General features: G+C 42.0%; 2 protein-coding genes across 5 annotated transcripts in view; one reads left to right on the top strand and one right to left on the bottom strand.

The window, feature by feature from the left end:
- Positions 1-17292, top strand: part of ANKDD1B (ankyrin repeat and death domain containing 1B) — a 59760-nt gene extending 42468 nt beyond the window's left edge. Inside the window, exons 10-15 of the mRNA XM_077759842.1 lie at positions 1210-1308; positions 3801-3899; positions 8693-8788; positions 12463-12664; positions 14876-15007; positions 16070-17292. Coding sequence (XP_077615968.1) covers positions 1210-1308; positions 3801-3899; positions 8693-8788; positions 12463-12664; positions 14876-15007; positions 16070-16131 — 690 coding nt within the window. The 3' untranslated portion in view covers positions 16132-17292. The remainder of the gene's footprint in view (positions 1-1209; positions 1309-3800; positions 3900-8692; positions 8789-12462; positions 12665-14875; positions 15008-16069) is intronic.
- A 1773-nt stretch (positions 17293-19065) lies between these two features.
- POC5 (POC5 centriolar protein) overlaps positions 19066-20936 on the bottom strand; it is a 38081-nt gene continuing 36210 nt past the window's right edge. For all 4 annotated transcript variants that reach the window (XM_077759914.1, XM_077759916.1, XM_077759915.1 and 1 more), the window contains one exon: positions 19066-19456. In XM_077759914.1, the coding sequence (XP_077616040.1) occupies positions 19313-19456 (144 nt within the window). In that variant the 3' untranslated portion in view covers positions 19066-19312. The remainder of the gene's footprint in view (positions 19457-20936) is intronic.

Here is a 20936-nt window from a genome sequence, read left to right as displayed (position 1 = left end):
TCCTTGAGCGACACTGCGCTCTACCTTCATCGTCCACCCTCACACACACCTGTGTTTCCTGTCTTGGCTCTCAGCCCTACTACTGTTCACAGCCTTGCTGGGTCTTCTGCCCACACCTGCTTTTTGATACCTGTACTCCTCCCCATCCTCCTTGCCGTTAATCTCCCAAGACCTTCCCTCTACCATGACTGCCCCTCAGCTTGCTCTCTCTCATGCTCACCTCTTTCTCCCCTACCTTTTTTTTTTTTTTTTCTTTTCGGCTACCTTCTCTATTCCTGGAGACATTTCTCTCTTGTCTTCATGGGCCAGTGGCAGCTGTGTGTCACTGAGGCAGCAGGAGGTAAGTGTGTGATTCTAGATCTGGTCATGACAGCCTGGCAGGGCAGGGGAAGAAGCCCACCCCTGGAGATGGCTGAGGGGGGCTAGGACACTCCAGGTGAAGGTGTGGCTACCAGACAGCCATTTTAACTGCAAATGAGGACAGGGGAACATGCTGGAGAGGCTTCAAAAACATCCTGGGGCTGCATATATACTCTACATACATGGGAGGGCTAAACATGAGAATGGTGCCCCCCGGGTGAGTGGAGCATTAGTCCCATGGAATGATCTAAGGAGAAAGAACTCTAGATCAAATCATTCCAGGAAATACTGAATGTGCCTGCTTTTTCCTCCTTGTAGCTATCCCCACCCCCCCCATACATTAGTTTTTTGAAGGCTCTGAAAAGTCCTGCAGTTAAGCCTATTTCATATTTCTTATCCTTCTTCTAAAAGCACAAGTGTCAGTTCTTCAGGAAAGCTTTTTCTCATCTCCAGAAAGGTCAGCCCTCTGCCCATCCCACATATGCTCTCATACCAGTCTCTACTTTTCCTCCAAAGCACTTATCACAATTTATATATTTATTTTGTGATTAAAAACAACAACAACAACAACAACAACAACAATATTTTCCCGTCCCACTGGATTAGAAGCAATCCCTAGCCTCCCATAGTAGGTGCTCAGTGTATAGTCCTAGAGCTGATTGCTGGTGAGCAGGTTTGTCACACAGTCCTGGGATGGAAATGATGCTGAATGCTCGCTATTGGCCTGCTGTGCAAGGCAATCTAGTACTCAGAGATTATTAGGAGATGTCTGTTGAAACGACTTTCTTTTTGATGTGAATGATGAAGCCAGGATCCTTTTGGATTTGAAAATGTTCTTTCTTTCTGCAGCCAAAGGAGTCCCCTCTTCATTTAGCCGTTATCAACAACCATATGACAATTGTAAAGAGCTTATTAAGTGCACAGCATGACACTGACATCTTAAATCAGGTAAGCCAGGCAATACGGACCTAGAGAGTCTGCTTTCTTATGATTCAGTGCAGTGTGTGGTTACAGGTAGTTTTGAGCAAGTTCAAGTTGCCCTGAAAATTTTCCGGGAAAAATATACATATTCTTTTTATCCATTTTCCTCTGTAACCTCCACTCCCACTTGCACACACATACTTTTTCAGACACACAACTGGGGATCAGTTACTGCTCACATTTAACAGGCCCAGCACTTCTGATAGATAAACAGTAGCTCAGAGTTAAATTGCTAGATGCTCTTTAAATCAAAGCCACTCCTTCAGTATGAAATATAATTGGCCAGTAGCCCTTTACCACAAGGAGGAAGCTTTGTTTCTGTACTAGAGACTGTAAATGTGTCTTTTATCCAAAGGCAGAAGAGACCTCTTGGAATAAATAAAGGGCACCATAAATTCAATCTACTGGAGCAGAGCCAAATGCCCCGTAAGAGGAATCCATCACTGGCTAGATATGGAAATGGTGAGGTGGAAGATTTATAGGGGTGGGCACTGTCTGAATCGTGGCCTCCTCTGGGGCTGAGCTGCCTCTACCAGGAGCTATGGGAAGTAGGAAGAGAAACTTTTGGGAGAGGAGCCCTTTTGGAGCCCTGGAGACAGGTGAGAACGCGAGACTCCTCTTGGCGTTCTGGTTGTCTCTACCTAGAGAAGCCTCAGCTGGACCCTGAGGGGAGGGAGCAACCAGATACAGTGTGCATGCCTGCCTAGCCCCCTGGGGAGCCCTCTGTTTCCATGTCTTTGGCACCGGTGCAGTGCCACAGATCTGTCCAGTCTCCTCCATCTCCAACCTAGGAGTTCCTTTGTGCCAGATGGGAATAGAGACTTACCTACTCTTCCGTCCCTTTCTTCCTCCAGGGACCTTGCTGCTCCTTGTGTTTTACTATCCTAAATGTTTGTGGGGGAGGGAAGGGGAACCTTTTTGTTGTTATACATACTTAACATGTCTGAAGATGTTAATGCCCCAAATATTTTCTAATGTGCATAATCTCTATACACAGAACTCATGTGTGATTTCGGTTTCATCATAATTGGCTAGATTCACTCTAGAAAGGAGGGTTTGTTAGGCTGCCCGCCGGTTATAGACCTAGACTTGATCATTTCAGTTCTCTGTTAGATTGGGAATATATTCAATGTATAACAATAAGAAAATATAAATAAGATAAAAATTTATAATTTGTCATTCCTCTAAGAAAGAGAACTCTTGTTAACATATTCATTCATTTCCTGCCTTCTAGACTTAGAGCAGTGTTGTCAAATTGAGATTTTATTGGTGTTTGAGGTATGACACTTGTGTCTCTGTTCCATGTCGACGGAGACCTTTGGTTGTTTGTCAGTGTAAGTGTGATGTTTTGGATGAGCCCCCAGAGGGGCTGATTGCAATCCAAAAGTGAGTCTTTAATCATTGCTTTCTAATACTAATTATACTAACGCCCCAAGCTGGTTGGCCCTGTGTCTCATTGGCAGAGTACGCAGCTAGATGCTATCATCCAGCTGTGTGACCCTGGGGAAGTTGCTTCCTGTCTCTGGTTTAAGGGTTGGACTAAACCATAAACAGCATTCCTTTCAGTACTAATATTTTAGAAATGTCTGCACATTAGCATTCCTGTCAGTGAGAGATTAAAGTGTGTGATTTTCTTGTGATACTGTATTTCTTTGAAACACCGTTATCATCTTGTGAAGAAAATGATTACCCCAGAAAGAAATTACAAGTTTTGCGCTCTCTTATATAAACCTAGGAAATTTACAAGATAGAGAAAAGCATCAAGAAAGCCATAAAAATAGCCCCTAATTCTGCCATCTCGACATTATTATTACTATTGCTGATGTGTTTCCTTCTCTAGATACAGTGCTGTGTCCTGAGGCTTTCAGTGTTAAGCGAGTATTTTTTACGTTTTAAAAATTAATCTTTGAAACCATTGTTTAATTTGTGGTTAAGTGCACATGACATAAAATTTACCATTTTAACCGTTGTTAAATGTATCCTTCAGTGACCTGAAGTACATTCCCCTTGCTCTGCCACTGTCACCACCACCCAGCTCCAGAACTTCTTCCGTCTTCCCAAACTGAAACTCTGTACTCAGGACACACTAACTCCCCATTCTGCCCTCCCCGCAGTTCCTGGCAACCACCACTCTGCTTTCTGTCGCTATGAACTTGACTATTGTAGTACATCATATTGAAATCATATTTTAGAAGTAATTTTCAGTGGTTGCCTGCTAATCCAACATGTGGATATATCTCAATTTATCCAATGAGTCTCTTTGTCAAACATGTAACTTCCTTTCAGTTTTTCACTGTTGTCAATAATCGTGCAGCAAATGTCCCCGTACTTCTTTTAAAATGTGATCTTAATCTATTTTCCCTCGTGCCTATATAGGACATCTCTACTTTCCCTTTGCCTTTTCATTATTCAAGTTTTTCTCTTTAATGTGTTTACATTTTTGAAATTTCTCATGGCAGAGGCAGCAGACTCCTTTGCACATAGCTGCTGATCTTGGCAATGTGGAACTGGTGGACACCTTGCTGAAGGCAGGCTGTGACCTGAAGGTTGTCGATAAGGTAAGCNAATCTATTTTCCCTCGTGCCTCTATAGGACATCTCTACTTTCCCTTTGCCTTTTCATTATTCAAGTTTTTCTCTTTAATGTGTTTACATTTTTGAAATTTCTCATGGCAGAGGCAGCAGACTCCTTTGCACATAGCTGCTGATCTTGGCAATGTGGAACTGGTGGACACCTTGTTGAAGGCAGGCTGTGACCTGAAGGTTGTCGATAAGGTAAGTCACGATAAGGTAAGTGAAGTCACGGACTTCACTGTGTTCAGCCAAGATGCTTGTGAAGAGCTCTCTGTAGGCTGTAAGCCTTGAACAGCAACCTTAGCATACCCTTTGTGAAAAAAATGGATAAACCTTAGAGAAAACTTGTATCCTGATAGTAAAACATCTGATTGTGATTGAGGTATGTGGGTAAGAAATTTTACTCTGCATAATAAAATATGTACTTTTTTAAAGTTTTTTTTTTTTTATATAAGTAATCTCTACACCCAATGTAGGGCTTGAATTTATAACCCCAAGATGAATAGTCACATGCTCTACCAACTCAGCCAGCCAGCCATCCCTAAAGTATGTGTTTTTTAAATTAAAATTTTGTATTAATCTCTGGAAAAGATTAAAGATTCAGGTGGTCCAAAATTTAAAAATATAATCGGTAAAGGTTTTACAGTAAAAATGTCCCACCTACCCCTGACCCCATTTGTCTGGTTCCTGTACCACCCTTGCCAGTGGATCTGTTATCATAAATTTCTCTGTTCTTTCCAGTTTCTGTTTATGCATAAACAAGCAAGCATAAACCTATAACAGTCTTACTACACTCCTCTGTCCTTTTTACACAGTGGTGCTATACCTGTACAGATTGTCCTGCATTTAGCTTTTCTCCTTCAAAAATATAAAGTGGAAACTGTTCCATATTTGTACAAGGAGAATTTCTTCATTCTTTTTTGGGTAGCTGCACAATATACTGTGGTGTGGACATATCATAATTTGTTTAGCGTTTAGCTGGTGGGCATTTAAATTGTTCCTAATCTTTTGCTTTTATAAACAGAGCTACAGTCAGTGAATAAATATACATGTGTCTAAACTATTTTTACTTAAATTTAAAAAAAATTTTAATTGTGAAATAAATATAACAAAATGTATCATCTTGACCCTTTAAAAAAATTTTAATGTTTATTTTTGAGACAGAGAGAGACAGAATATGAGCAGGGCAGGGGCAGAGAGAGAGAGACACACAGAATCTGAAGCAGGCTCCAGGCTCTGAGTTGTCAGCAAAGAGACCAACATGGGGCTCAAACCCATGAACTGTGAGATCATGACCTGAGCCAAAGTCGGACTCGACCAAGCCACCCAGGTGCCCCATCATCTTAACCATTTTTAAATGGATAGTTCAGTAGTGTTAAATCTGTTCACACTGTTATGCATCCAATCTCTAGAACTTTTTCATCTTGCAAAACTGAAACTCTATGAACAGCTACCCATTTCCTCGTCCTTCCCTAGCCTCTAGCAACCACCACTTTATTTTCTGCTTCTCTGAACTTGACTCTTCTGGGTACCTCATATAAATAAAATAGTACAGTGTTAATCATTTTGTGACTGGCTTTTTCCATTTAGCATAATGTCCTAAAGATTTGTCTATGTTGTGGCACGCGTCAGAATTTTCCTTCCTTTTTAAGGCTGAATGCTATTGCATTGTATGTCCATACCACATTTTGTTTATCCTTTCATCTGTGGATGGACATTTGGGTTGCTTCTACCTTTTGGTTATTGTCTAGACATGTTTGTAAAGAAAGACAACTTTGTTCGTTGATGCAGTAAAGCAGGCTCAATCACAGGAGGGTTGTGGGGCGGCCATTAGGTTCTAGCTTACTGAAAAGTGTAAACGCAGGAGACCAAGGTGTGGCAGCCCTGTTAGGTGCTCACACACACGCACCTTAGTTCAATTGTCACATCTCCTCAGTGAGGTGTCCAAAATTAGCCCAGTTTTCAAGAGATTTCAGTGATATCAGCATCACACACATAGTAAGATGCAGAGCCAGGCTTCAAAGCCAAAGCTTTCCCACAGCTGTGAGCAGAAGTGACCGCTTCTGCACCTTGCTGTTTTTCCCTTCCTTGTCTTCAACCACACTGTTCATCAGCTCAGCACATCCCTAACTCCCTGTGTAAGCTGAGTTCACCCTCCTTACTGTTGCAGAATCACACATTTTACATCTGTGGGACTTGCAGTTGTCATGTATTATTTTACTTTTCTCTATATGTCAATTTTTTTAATTATCGTAAAAAGTTATATAAGCCTTGGGGCACCTGGGTGACTCAGTCAGTTAAAAGCCTGACTCTTGATCTCAGCTCAGGTCTTCATCTCATCAGGGTCATTAGTTTAAGCCCTGCTTTGGGCTCCACACTGGATGTGAGCCTACTAAAAAAAAAAAAAAAAAGAAAAGCCCATTGTGGACAATCTGGAAAACCCAGAAAAGCATAAGGAAGGAAAACGCATCCATGCATTAACTCTGTCACTTGGGTGAAACTTCCACTGTGGCTCATTATTAGCATTTAGCATTAGTATTCACACATTGCATTAGTATTTACCACGCTTTCCTTTCATACTGGATTCCACTTTTTTATTAACACTTAACACCTCTGGGCACTCTTGTGGGTGGAGAATCCATAGCATTGGGAAGGGAATTCGTGCTGGGCTGTCAGTGCCTGTGGCCAGCCAGATGTCCTGGAAAATAGCAGCCTCAGTGCCACCATTTGACTCACAATTTGATTCTCCCATATTCCCTTCTCCTCTTCCCTCTTTTTTCTCTGGGCACATAGTTGGCACATAGTTGGCACCCAACACCTATTTCATTGATAAAAACTACCTTTTCTACTCATTCCCACAATCTTTACCAAGGATAAGTGACTGTAAGAGTGAATGAAAGTATGGATGGAAAAAAGGAGCCAGAGTTTGGTGTAAATAGGACTTTCCCAGAAACCTGCCCCCTTGGTCAGGGGTGTCCCAAAGCTCCTGGAGGGCTTCCCACCCTAAGCAGCAGGGGTGCTGGGTTTCCACTCCTGTGCACACTGCCTGGGAGGGTTTTCCTATGAACTTGAAAACGCTGCCTCTCCGAATGCTGCCTTCCCACACACAGTAGGCTGATCATCCGGATTCAAATGGCTTCATAAGCTAGAATTTAGGCAGCATGCAATGAAAGACTTGCTAATTGCCTGCCAAGTGCTATTCTTCCTAATTTCATTGCTGTATCTTTTGATGAGGAACTGATTACTGTCAGCCCTAATCTTTCAGCTCGCCTGGGTCTCAGCACCTCGACTCACAGCCCTGTGGGCTGGTGGGAGGGGCCCGTGTTGCGATGCTCAGCCCTGTGAGAGAATGATTGGGATAAACTGCCGGATCCCCAAGCATGGAAACAGGAGGTCCATAAAATTGGAACTTCTTCTGGGTTATTTCTGACCATTCATTTTGATTATCTTCAGGATGGCTGAGCACATTTTTCCTGTGCCATTTGAAAATAAATAAAAACCACCATCCTTTGCTCAGGAAAGCATATAGATGTGTAGATTGTGCATGGCCTAAAATCTAGGGGACACAGCTTGCAAAGCTATGTGCTATAGCTTTGGGCTATATCCATCTTGACAAATGTGTGCCTTTTGTAATTTGTACAAGATATCATATGGATTCCCAAGCCACTCATGCCCCAAATTATGTCCAGAATATCCCTGATTGCTTATTCCATTTGGTTAAGTTTCCAATCCCTCACCTTTGGTTAGAGCCGTAGAACAGAAAAAAATCCTAGATAGGAGTCCTGTGGGTTGAATTCTGTACTATAAATGAGTAGTTTCGTCATGGATGCTATTACTGTTTGTTTTTTTTTTTTAATTTTATGTATTTAATCTTTACACCCAATGTGGGGTTCAAACTCACAACCCTGAGATCAAGAGTTGCATGCTCTCCCACTAGCTAGGCGCCTCAAGGGTGCTATTATTCTTAATAAGATCTAGCACTTTTCTTTTTACCCTCCTTAACACATGGCTTCAACTTCTTGGCCTAAGATGGCTGTTCAAGCTCCTGCCATCTTGTGAGCATTCTAGTCAGGAGGAAGAGGAAAGGAAAGAGAATGACATCCTTACTGTCTTTAGAAATACTTCCCAGAAGTTGCACATGCCACTTCCATTTATATAACAGAACTTAGGTTACATATCTAAGTGCAAGGGAGGCTGAGAAATGTTTGGGTTGGTCAGATGCCAGGCTAAAATCAGGAGGTCTCTTCTTGGAGCTGAAGGAAAAGGCTATCGGGGGAAGGAGGTGTGGCACACTGACCAAAGTTCAAACCACAGGTGGAGTCAGTCCTCAGAGGAGAAAAATGTGTGATCCTACTATTTATTTGCTGAGGCCTTCCCAGCGCAGTGAGCCAGGCAGACCTCTGAAGGTCTCGGAGAGATGTTTGGGTTCTCATCAATAGAGGATGTGTAAAACATCGTCTGTTGATGGTGGGTCCCTAAGCCTAAATCTTTTCCCCTGCCCTATGGATACAGCCCCTGACATCATCAATATCTAGCATCTCTTGAATAATTACCATGTATCATGCATAGTCCTAAGGGCTTGATATGCACTACCACATTTGCCCATCACCACTACAACCTGGGGTAGCCTTCGAGACCTAGAGAAGCTAAGGACTGACCCAAGTTCACTCTGCAGGGAGGCAGTAGGATCAAGATTTGAACTCAGGCCCCTCTGTTCCAAAGCTGGAGCTGTTAAACACTAGGCCATCCTGCCTGACACTTTTATTTTTAACTTGTAGCAAGGGAACACTGCCCTGGCCGTGGCCTCCAGAAGCAACCACAGCCTTGTAGTGGACATGATCATTAAAGCAGAGAGATACTATGCCTGGAAAGAGGTAAGGAACAGGACCAGCTCCGCAGGCGGCTCTCCCGCAACCCCCGTCTTCTGACGGGGCTTTGTGGGGTCGGTGTAACTCTTTTTTGTGCTCTCAGGGGCAGGGTCCTGGTCAGTGCAGTTATAGCGGTCCCTTGGGCCCGTGCTGCCCCATTCAGGGAATGAACTGCTGCCTCTCCCTCCCTTTCCTTTGCCAGCATCACTAGTTAGAGCTGAAGTGTGCAGAGCTCATAGGGCTAAGCGGCCCCATCAGTGTCAGCTCGAACAGACTTAGCATGCTTGCCCCACGTGCTTGGCTCCCAGGCTGTGCCCTCTGTCACAGAGTCTCTGGCTGTGGTACCTTGTGGAAATTCTCAAACCTACATTCTGATGAGTGATAAGTTTACTTTCAAGGCTCTGTGGCTTAATACACGTCGGTGCTGGCTCTCTGACACTCAAGTATCCTGTGATAGTAGCAAAAACCTTATTCATCTTGAGAACACAAAAAACTTGTCTCCAAGACATTCTCTCTGCCTTCTTTCATTATTACATCCTCTGCTAGCTGCCACTCATGAAGCTTCTCAACAGAATGCCTTTCCCTCCAAGATTATGTTACCAGGCACCACCCTCAATTTGTACTTTGTGTTATTGCCATGTTAGGCTGAATGATCCCCCCGGTCCAGTAGGTAGGGACCAGAATTCAGGTTCTACCCCTCAGTTGTTTACCCCTGAGGAGCATCAGGCCTGATTTGTTGTCTAGTTCCTAACCCTGAGTAATATCCCTTAAATCCTTAAGGCAAAATGCTTTGAATTGCTTCTTCTTGCTCACAATCCTGTTTAATTGGCTCAGTGGTCCTGATATATTTTCTGGATGAAATAACGTATATATCATTTAAAGGCCACATCATCCTACTCAGACTTTTCTCACTTGCCTGTAAAACAAAACAACTTTTTTGTAACCATTAGAATTCTCTCTCTCTCCTCCTAGTCAATTTCTTTTCTTTTTCCTAAATGTTTATTTATTTATTTCGAGATGGGGAGAGCATGACTGGAGAAAGGGCAGAGAGACAGAGAGAGAGATAATCCCAAGTAGGCTCTGCACTGTCAGCGCAGAGCGCAATGTGGGGCTGGAACTCCAGAACTGTGAGATCATGACCTGAGCCGAAATCAAGGTCAGAGGCTTAACTGTATAAGCTACTCAGGCGCCCCTCAATTTCTGTTCCTCCTGCTCCTTTGTTCTCTTCCTCTTTGCCTTGGCTTCATCCTTACTTTCTTAGATCACTGTATTTGAGTGAAGGTAACTTTTCCAACTTCTGCCTTTTCTCTTGCTTTTTAAATGATTGTTTTCACATTTTCTTTAAAAATAGACCTATTCATTGGTTCTATTTTTAATGGCTGCTATTATTTTTAGATCCTTTTTCCTATTTGAGAATAAATTACTTTTCCACCAAAGGAATAAGCCCTTTTTCCTAACAAATCTTTAAGATCTGAGAATCAACTTTGAGAATCATATACAATGCACAAATGTATGAAGGAGACTGTTGGAAATGTAAGAGTTCACGTTGGTAACAACTGGGGACCAAAATCTAGAGTAGGAGGAAGGCTTTTTAAAAATATATGTCCTTAAAATTTTAACCAAATGCATTTATTACTTATTTTAAATTCACTTTGTTCATTAAACAAATATATCCTTTTTTTAAACCAAATCCATTAATTATTACTTTAAATTCTCTTTGTTTATTAAGCGGATTTATATACTGGCCTAATATAAATTCTGGCCTAATGTAAGTCATTAAATCCAGTGGTTCAGAGGCAGATAGGAGCTTCCTAAAATCTGTCTCATGCTATTTTAATTTCCACCGTGTAAGCATGTGATACTCCTGCAAACAATCCAGTGCTTTGGTACACAAACTATTAATGCTTCCAAGGACTGTTTAAAAAGACCTGCACTGGGAGACCTAGGTGGCTCAATGGGTGAATGTCTGTCTCTTGGTTTTAGCTCAGGTCTGTATCACAATTCATGGGATCGACCCTGGTGTTGGGCTTTGTACTGACAGCATGGAACTTGCTTGGGATTCTCTCTCTCCCTCTCTCTCTCTGCTCCTCCCTCATTGTGCTCTCTCTCTGCACCTTGCTCATTGTGCTCTCTTTCTCTCAAAGCAAATAAGTAAACTTAAAAAAAAAAAAAAAAGAAAGAAAGAAAAAGAAAAAGAACTAGGCTTTCCAGATCCCTGACCCTTTCCAATGGAAGCTTGAAGGACCACTCGGCTCAATCCCAGAATGCACAGAACATGTGTGCTTCTCAGAGAAATAAAAACACTATGATACAAAGGTTAATGCGTTTTGCAGGTTCTTCCCTCTACTTTGTGATGTTTTGGGTGTTGATCTTGTTGGATTCCTCATTGTTTCAGGAAAGGGAATGAAGAGAAAAGGAAAAAGTGAAGTGCCCATGGCTCTCAAGTTTGTTGGATGCCCAGCCCTCAGCCTTTCCTCTCAGGACTCCCCTGGAGTTAGGCGTTGTTGGAGTAAAGCTAGGGTTGCGGTAGAGAGAACCCTGCATGTTACAATCTCTGAAACATTCCTATTCCAACTTCTGTTCACAACGTCCAGATATGAGAGAAAAGACTGGCCCGTCTCCTTGGGCATGCTTCCCAGGGCTTTGTAGACTTCCCAGAGGAGATTGCAGATGCTGTGAAATTCACAGGCTGCTCTGTGTTGGGGGCTGAGGCAGAGGCCCCACTGCTTTCTTCTCAGAGGTTTTGAGGACCAGGTGCCATATCCTTTTAGTCTGCTTCCTGCCCCAGCACCGACTCTTTTCTTGCTGTTCAGATTATTAAGATTCACTTTTATTTAAGTGAAAGACAAAAACTGGAGTTGCCATATGTACAAAAGGATGATAGGAAGCCCCCAACCACTTGGGCTGTGTGTCCTGCATGTCCTTAAGTGTTCCTGAAGGAGGACTGTCTGGAGTCCTGATGGCATATGCAGGACAGGCGCAGCTTGAGGGAGCCATGACACCTGTTTTCACTTGGAGACTGTCCTCCAGTTTCTTTGGCTGGAGTTAGCAGAAGGGACAATAGGAGCCTTTGAAAACCCAGAAAACCAGACATCAGTCCAGGCAGAGAAATGGTTGTGGTGGCTTAAGACAAAATGGTATTGATCCCTGTCCTCTCCACTCCTTTGGCCCCCAAAGTTAGACTTCTACTTTGCTCTCCTCGCACCAGAGTAGGATGAATGGAGGGACCAGCTCTGGGGTCCTAATTAAGAGAGTGTGTCCAATCTGGGCCTCACTGAGACTTTGATATGAAAAATCAAACATGCAAAAGAAGAAAGAGGGATATTGGTTAAAAGTAAGGCCTTCAAAGATGCCTTTGTTGTGACATGTGATGTTTCCTAAGCTAAGGCATCCCCTCTGTTCTGGGGTGAGTAAATATCCTCTGTTCTGGGATAGAAGCATGGAATACAACACAGCAAACCCCCTCACATTTCCTATGTCAGACGTACTCAAGCTTTTTACTTCAGACATTTGTCTCCACCTTGGATGACAAAAAGTGATCCAGTTACAAGTAATATTGAAAACATTAAGTCTCAGTTACCACCTTACCAGTTATATCTGAAAAATTGTCTACGTTCCATGAAATAAGGCAATATGCGCAAAATGTCTGAAACCATCTGATGCAGTCACCTTTAATTTAGGAGCATGGTGAGAACATCAGGGACCCATCAACCAGCTTTACTTTGACATTCAAGCAAGATCACAATCTGGAGACCAGGCATATTCGCAGTATCCTCTGGAACCTGGCTTACCATCAGCTAAAGGCCAATGAATGGCAGAGGCTAGCCCGTTCCTGGGACTTTACAGATGACCAGATCAGAGCCATCGAGCAGCAGTGGTCAGGTGAGCATGGCCCAGGTGATGCGAGGGGAGATAGGAATAGCAGGCCTTCCTGGCGGGAGATCTTCCAGGTAAGTAGTTGGTGCTCATGACAAGCTGCAGACTACAAAGGGCCCAGGAATGGGGACAGTTAGCATAAGACCACAAAGATTGGGAACTTTGCAAACCATGATCATTCCAGAGTAAACTGAAGTTTGCAAAGGATAATTACTTTACTGAGCCAAAATGAAAAGGTGGCATTTAACCTTTAAGGAAATTAAGGTTCCCAACTGCATAGGCACTAAGGAAGCAAGGACTTACTGGTGGGCGTATCCCTGGGAAACTAGCCTATTTCTAGTATGCCTTGAGATTGTCTTGGGGTGAAAAGGTTCATTCCCTAACAAAAGGCTCACCGTTTAGGGCTTCCACTCCAGGAGGACTCCCTTAAGCCAAGTCTGGCGTACAGAGTTCTTACAGGACAAGGCCTTGGATGAGAGACCAGCTGTCCCATGGGAGACTTGGGATACAGACTCAGGCCTCTCCCGAGGAGAAAGTTCCAAGCCACAGAAGCAATTCAGCCAGACTCCAGCTGTCAGAATTAGTGAGAACAGGTCAGCTGGAGTCATTAGCTTTGCTTTTTTTTATGATTTGACAAAAACCTAGGAAACATAGAAAATTTGTTTGGCATTAATCAGCTAATTAGCTTTACAGACAAGAAAGCACATACTTTTCTTGACAAAACGTTCCATTCAGAGCACTTTCCTTACATGGGTATTATGAGATGTAAAGAAGTCCCATGCTCAGAAGTTGACCTGCATTACTGACTGCTGGGATCGTAGAAAGCAAAATCACAGCCCCTGAATACATGCTTCTTAAACCACCTACAAGTAAATTATGGCACTTTATATTACTAATTCTAAGGCTACACTGTCATGTAAAAAATGGAAGATAATGCACTGAAGATGTTGAATATTGATTACAGCTTCTGTAAAGGTTCCTTTCCTACTGTTAAGATTTCTCCTTTTTCACTAATCAGGCATACAGCATTCTGTGAAGCATTTAGGAAAATTTAGTTGCCGTCTCAAAACCTCTCTTGACCTAAAGAAATGATTTGAAAATACAGTGTATCTTCAGAGTACCTGCCAGCAGGATAAAGGGGACTTAACGTGTTTTAGTTGAAAACAGTACGGAGTGCCTAGAGTGTGGTTTGTTCGACCAGGCGAGGGCTGAATCAGCTCTGTAAGGCAGGGTGCATGTTTGGTGGGATTTATAATCTAGCTGGCATGACAACAGCAACATGCACAATCCAAATACAATCCAGGGTAACGCTACTGCCACTAAGGAGTTTGTGGGCCTTTAAGCAAAGGAGCGACATTTGACGGTGGCATTTAAGAATTAGTTTGTCAAATGCAAGATGAAGGAAGAACAGGACTTGCCTAGGAGTACATTGTTTCCGGGTCCAGGTGGCTCTCCCTGCTTCTCTGACAGTCTTTACCGCAAGCTTCCTCCCCAGAGCTCAGGCCCTCCTCTCGAGACATCTGCCTGCTCCTACACACGCTCTGCTAGAACTAGGATCCTGCCTTGTGTTTGTAACCGCGACCTCTCCTTGGAGACACGGGTCTCAGCTCTTCCCCAAACATCTCTCAGGGGTTAGGTATCCAGGGCGTATCTGCCCAGTGAGTCGCCCTGGCCCAGGGCACGCAGACTTCCATCAGACGCTGGAGTGGCACGATGGCGCACGCCTGCTGCTTAGAGTGTGGTTAATGGACAGCAGCGGCAGCACCTGCGAGCTTACTGGAAGTGCAGAGCCTAACCCCAGGCTGCCTGGATGAGACTCCGTCCTCACAGGATCCCCAGGTGAAATATGCACTGTGAGTTGGAGAAATGGGGGGTGTGTAGCAGCGCTACCTGAACATGGGAGGAGAGCTCCACATCTCAGGAAGATTGTCCCTTACCGTTGGGCAGGGACTCAGCTGTTGAAGCTTATATCTGCTCCTTTGGTCTGTGTCAAGCACAGTAGGTGCATGGCAAGTGCTGGAGTGAATCCACACTCTGGTCACCCTCCATGAATTCCAGCGAGGGGAACTGGAAGGGCTTTCATCCACTGGACTTCTTCTCTAACAGCCATCAGAAGAATGAGTTGCAACCACAGAAAATTCCGTTAGAATGGAGATCACAATAAAAAGAGACATTGGCACGTGGTGTTTCACCTCTGACTCTATGTGCTTGGCACAGGAAAGGGAAGTTTCCGTGAACACGGCCACAGGGCTTTGCTCATCTGGCTGCATGGGACCCTGATGACACAGTCCACTCCGGTCAAGCATCTGTATGAAGAGCTGGTACGCACAGGTTTCCCAGAACTAGCTGGTGAGTTAAATTTTCAAGATAGAAGTTCCTTCTCCCTTAAAATGGTGGGGACAGTCCCCTGAAACAATACTGTCCATAAATAGCAGCAGTCTCAGTTTCGGGAGAGCTGTGGCTCATAAATATGCAGCTCCTCTGGTGAGAGACTCAATCAATAACTGATTGTGGTTTAGCCTGGTGGTTCTCAGTGTCACCCCCTACTGGGCATCTGAAGAAGTGGAGGTGTCTTTCTGTTGTGTATGTGTGGCAGGATTTGGAGGTGTGTGTTTAGGGTGCAGAGTGCCAGGAGAAGGCAGGAATGATAAACCATCTTGTGAGATTTTAGTATAGTTTCCATAAGTAAGCAGTGTCCTGCTCAAAATGCCATTTTGCCCCTGTTGGGGAAATTTGCAAGTTGGTATATTCAAAAGGATTATCTCTAGGTTAAAAGAAAAGAGCAGATGGGCTTTTACTTTGGCGGCTGAGGTTACTGCTAAAATTCACTTGCCCAAAGACTATACTGTCAGGGAAGATGTCTTTAAAACTTAACAATAAATTAGGCGGTGTTACAAGTCTCCTGTAATAATAACGACTCAAGCATAATATAGGCACATCTGCCATTATTTTCACTGATGCAGTTTTACCTGAACTTCACAGCATCACTGCATGAATCACACCACTGATCCAATATGCAGTTTCAAGCAGTGGTAGGTAAAGGAATCATGCGTGGATAATGTCTGCTCTGGTGACATTATCATCACAGCACTGGGATTGTTCCCTCAACTTTAAATGTATTTGTTTCTATAAAAGAGTATCCATAAGAATTCTTGGGGGAGAGTAAGAAGCAGCCCACTGAGGCAGTGCAGGGCATGTGCTCAGGAGCAAGACCGTGCAGGCCTGTATCTGAACTCCAGCATGAACAGGTTGTGTGAGCTTGAGCAAGTTCTACAGCCTCACTGTGCCAGTGTTCTCCTTTAGTAACTAGAAAAGTTGTATGTCAAGGGTTCTTGTGGGATTGAGTCATAGTGCCTGGTACGTAGCAAGTGCTTAGTTAATAATAAATGTTATCCTATTTTTTTTTTTCAGAAAAGATCCGTCAATTCAAAAATGAAACTGACGCAAGGTCCAAGAAATGTGCAGTTTCATAAATGCCTAAAGAAATTGTATTTAATTGGTTTTCCACTCAGCACTGCCCTTTACATTCAGTTCTTTAATGCCATAAAATCCTAGCAATAGTATTGATTTTCCTTTCAGCTATGAAGATGGTGGTGACAGATGAAAAAATAGTATTAATACTTTACACCTACTGAGATGAAAGGTCAAAGTTTTTTTTGATTTTTTGCTTAAAGCAAATTGTATATGATTTTTGCATTTCTACCATTTGATGCAACATATGTGTAGCATAATCTAAGTTTCGGTTCATCCTGTTTTTTTAAAAAAAATGATGGTGGGAACAGCATCCTGGCATGGGGAAAAACCAAGGGATTTAGAATAGACAGACATGGTTTTAATAATGGTTTTACTACTTATTAACTGTGAGGCTTTGGGCATACTAATATCCAAGTTCTCAAATCTTCAGTTTCCTCCTCCATAGAATGGGAGGAGTGTCTCTCTGCCATAGCACAGATGATGAAGGTTGAATGCCTGTAAAATCCCTAACCTCAGGCCCAGAGTATTGAAATCATCCCCTGTGAGTTATTTCTCTTCAGTAAGAGAAACCACCTTTGAAAATTTGTAGTTACTGTTGGCTTTAAATAACATATATGTGTAATAATAGTGCTTAGAAAAGACCGGAAATAGGTATACCAATGTATTTTTTTAAATCTCTTGGTGGTGTAGTACAGGTGATTTATTTTTTTTGTACTTTTTGGTACTTTCCAATTTTTTTGACCATGAGCATGCATTATTTTTAGAATCTGAGAAAGTTTTGAAATAAGTATGAAATTAAGTATCAACTCATATCAGCTTATAAGCACCCATTCATGATAACTTAAGGATTTCCATTCTCAAACTCTGATTCTAATTCCCTAAGGTGCCAGAGATAAAATCATGAGCAGTATCAGTCCAGTTATTCTATCCTGAATTGGCAGTTTTACATCTTGGCCTCATGTGGATTGTAAATGGCCCACTTACTTCTATGAATGTTTAAAACAAGTCATATGTTCACAGGAGTCCAAAAAGATTTTAAGAAAACTATTCGGTGAAAAGTCATGTCTCCATCTGTTCTTCAATACGGCTGGTTTCCACTGACCATGCAACTTACTCCCTTTCCAAAATATGGGCAACCTCTTTATGCAAAAGTAAAGAAAGAGAATACATACTCTTATTGTATAAGTGTTTTAACTGTTAAATTCAAGTGAATTAACTTAGGCTAACACTATTTGGTTCTGCTTTGGACACTATATACTTTCTAGAGCTTAGCTAAAATGCCTTTTAAAAAATGTTTACGATATTCTCAATTAACATTCCCTTAGCTTGTCCACATGGTTATGGCTTGGGTACTGAAAACCATTCCCAGCTGTCACCTCGGTTCCTCAGAAAAGCAGAGCTTGAGACCAAAGTTTATGCATAGCTGCTTTTTTTAAGGAGTGGAAATCCATGGAAGCAAGAATAAGGGAAAAGGGGAGTGAGATGGAGAAGAAAGAAGAGCCCAAACCAAGGTGAAATACCACACTGGCCACGACGTGGCAGCAAGCATAACTGATAATCTGACTTTGAGGGTACTCTCTTCTGAGAGATGGGATGGACTGGTACACCTCACGGCAGTTTGTACAAGGGAGAAAGGAAAATCTCATCTGTTAACTCAATGGGGTGTTAATTCTGGGCTGTGTATGAGTAGGCTTCAAGTGAAGCCTGTGGTCTCTTGTGATCCTCTCAGAGTGCCTGGGGAAGCCCAGAGATAGGCACGGCCATGGTATAGGTAGCACAGGATGAGGTGCTGTTGCTTTGTGTTTGTTGAAACCCACGAGGAGCTATCCCACAGTGGTAGCGGGCCAGATATTGGCATATTTCACATTTATTCTCATCTTCCATTACAATCTGAAGCAATAAGAAAAAGTATTTCCTATAATAACGTTAGAGCATAGAACTAGGTCATGTTCAGAGTGAAAGAAGCTTCTAATTAAGTCCATCCACTTCTGTTAAAGATATGAAAACTACGACTCTAGACAGATTCTTTAGAATTTATACTAGTTTTTTAAGTAACCCAAAATACTTTGTGAAATAGGTGGGATGGCAGATCTCAATGTCTCACAGATGGGATCCTAAGACTCATGAAATTAAATGTCTGGCCCCAGATCACCCAGTCAGCCTGGTCTTGTTTTCCTTCATCACTTTCACCCAGATTCTTCCTACAGGCGGCCATTGAAAAGTCTCTGCCCAGGCACAGGTTTGCTGAGTTGCCCAGCACTATTACCCTCAAAGGGTGATGTTAGGATGTTCAGGTAGAAAAAAGGTTCAACACTGCAGAGTTTCAAAAAGGCAAGAAAACAGAACCATTCTAATAGGACATTTCTTTTTGATGTCTCTCTGTTTTTGTGCTAGTAAAAAAATCTTTCCCTTTTATCATTAAAATTATTGAGAGGTCTTACCATTTCCCATTCTTAATTGTTAGAGTCAGGAAAATGAAGACTAATGCACTAAAATCACAGAAATCTTTGTGTATCATTATTATCCTTCTTGGTCTTTATCTCTTTAATTTTAAAATAAAAATAGTTTATTAGTTTTAATAATTAAAAACATTTTTTAATGTTCATTTTTGAGAGAGACAGACAGACAGACAGACAGAATATGCATGGGGGAGGGACAGAGAGAGAAGGAGATGCAGAACTCAAAAAGGGCTACAGGGTCCGAGCTGTCAGCACAGAGCCCAACGCGGGGCTTGAACTCACAAACTGCGAGATCAAGACCTCACCCAAAGTCGGACACTTAACCGACTGAGCCACCCAGCCCCCCTTAATAATTTTTTTAGTAAAGTTCTCAAAGTTTACTTGGTAACACTAGAAATGATTTAGCCTTTTGGAAATAACATTAAAAAAATATTTATATATTTTTATGATGTAATCAGTGACAGGTTGAACCTATTAAAAAATCAAGTCATTTTTAATTTAAAAAATTTTTACTTAATTGCTTAAATTAAAAAAAAACATTAAAATAATCCTAAATATAGTTACAAAGGATGGTATGGCTTGAAAAAGCCTCTTGGAATTTTGAAAAGATGAACATGATGTATCCATGATGTTTTAAGAATATGAAATTTTAAAAACCAGAGGCTTTTAATCCTTGGTAAAACCAGATAAATTAAAAGGTCTCAATATGTACATATTCATTTTAGTCAACCACTTTTATGGAATGGATGGTTGTGAGAGACTGCGTGTGAGTTGACCTCGTTCCAAGGGATCTAGAAGCTGAGGTACTACTTTCGGGATGAATCGTCCGGGGATATTTTGCAGCAGCAGCTTGAGGAATGGTTTGCTGAAAAGGTAAAAATCTGCTTTAACAATCCCACAAAATGACACACATTAAATACCATTTCATTATATATAATTTAACCAAACAAACATTTGTTAAGGACCCGGTAGATACATGCAATAAGTTGGTGAAGCAGCCATTAAACAATTAAGGACCAAACAATGGTCTGTAATCCATAATTTAGACTGATGTGCCCAATACCCTCTGATCAGCTTGTATTCCAGAGGATCACAAAAGGAGCCATGGGAGTCATTCCTCAAAGAGGACTCAAGTGGAATCTTAGAATGTTTAGAGACCAAATGTAGAAAAGGACTTTATAGTGTTTGGAAGAAGGGTCAGCCCTGAGTCCTCCTTTGATTCCAAGCAGTATTCTCCTCGCTGTACCTGTTAACATCAGGTTACACAGGGAGTTCAATCAGGGAACACAGGGAAAACTCTGAGGAATCCTGTCTGGTCCTTGCTTCAAATCAGAGTAAAGCAGATCTCTCCTATTTCAACCCAGTTCACCTGGAAGCTGACTAAACCTTTTATGATCATACAGGAAGAGATCTTTCCAGATGCCCGGTGCTCCTTAAAGTGGATTACAATTTTCTATGCAAAGAAATAACTAGACATTGAGGACACACACTGAGAGGATACCCACACTACATCAGAACTCAAGGGAACACCTTGGACCTCAGCACTGACGCAGTACAGTCAGTGCACCACTGACTTCATCTATGCAGAGAATACGTACAAGTATATATTATAGATGTAAGTACATGCAACGTGTATACTCATGTGTAAAATGTGCAAGGATTTTCTACTTTATACTGGATACAGCTTCTTAGTAGACTTGTTATCCAGTTCTAAGTCCACCTCACTGAATAGTACATGGAAACTCCTACTAGGGTCTTCTACTTAGAAAAGTCATCTCTAAAATCCTTGAAGTAAAATTATATACAGTTGATCCAAGCATTCGTTATGTATTTTAAAAATCCTGTGATGCAGCTTTTACTTAAATGAGTGAAAACTCTTAAAGGTCTTCATGGCAGATTCTGTTTTAAGAGTTCCTCTTTAGAGAAATTTCTCATCTTAAAAGTATTTTATATAAATGTTTCTTTGTACTTAAATAACTGGATAGCCATTACAGATGGGGGAGATTCTTCCAACTAGTATGAAAATTAGGTTGCTAACCACCAAATCTGACCCTGTTAAAAGAACTACTTCTCCTTGGGGAGGATGGGAAAAAGGGAGTGTAGAAACAGATTCACCTTACCAATGGTTTCATGATCTATAAAAATGGCAGAGAACGAAGTAGCACTAGGAACAAGCAATTATCCAGCAGATGGGGCTAAAGTGTCAGAAATCTGACAGGTCTTGATTTTTGGGGATAAAATGAAAAATAGTACAGAGGACCGCCACAATGTCTGTTACATAATCCCACTTAGGTAATAATGGAAGCAGTTTATGGCTGTCTCCTTCATGAGCAATTACTGGAGAA

Source organism: Crocuta crocuta, unplaced genomic scaffold, assembly GCF_008692635.1.
Source record: "Crocuta crocuta isolate KB4526 unplaced genomic scaffold, BGI_CrCroc_1.0 scaffold162, whole genome shotgun sequence".
Lineage (NCBI taxonomy): Eukaryota > Metazoa > Chordata > Mammalia > Carnivora > Hyaenidae > Crocuta > Crocuta crocuta.
Note: the sequence above shows the minus strand (reverse complement) of the source record. Positions and strands in the feature narration are given on the sequence as shown.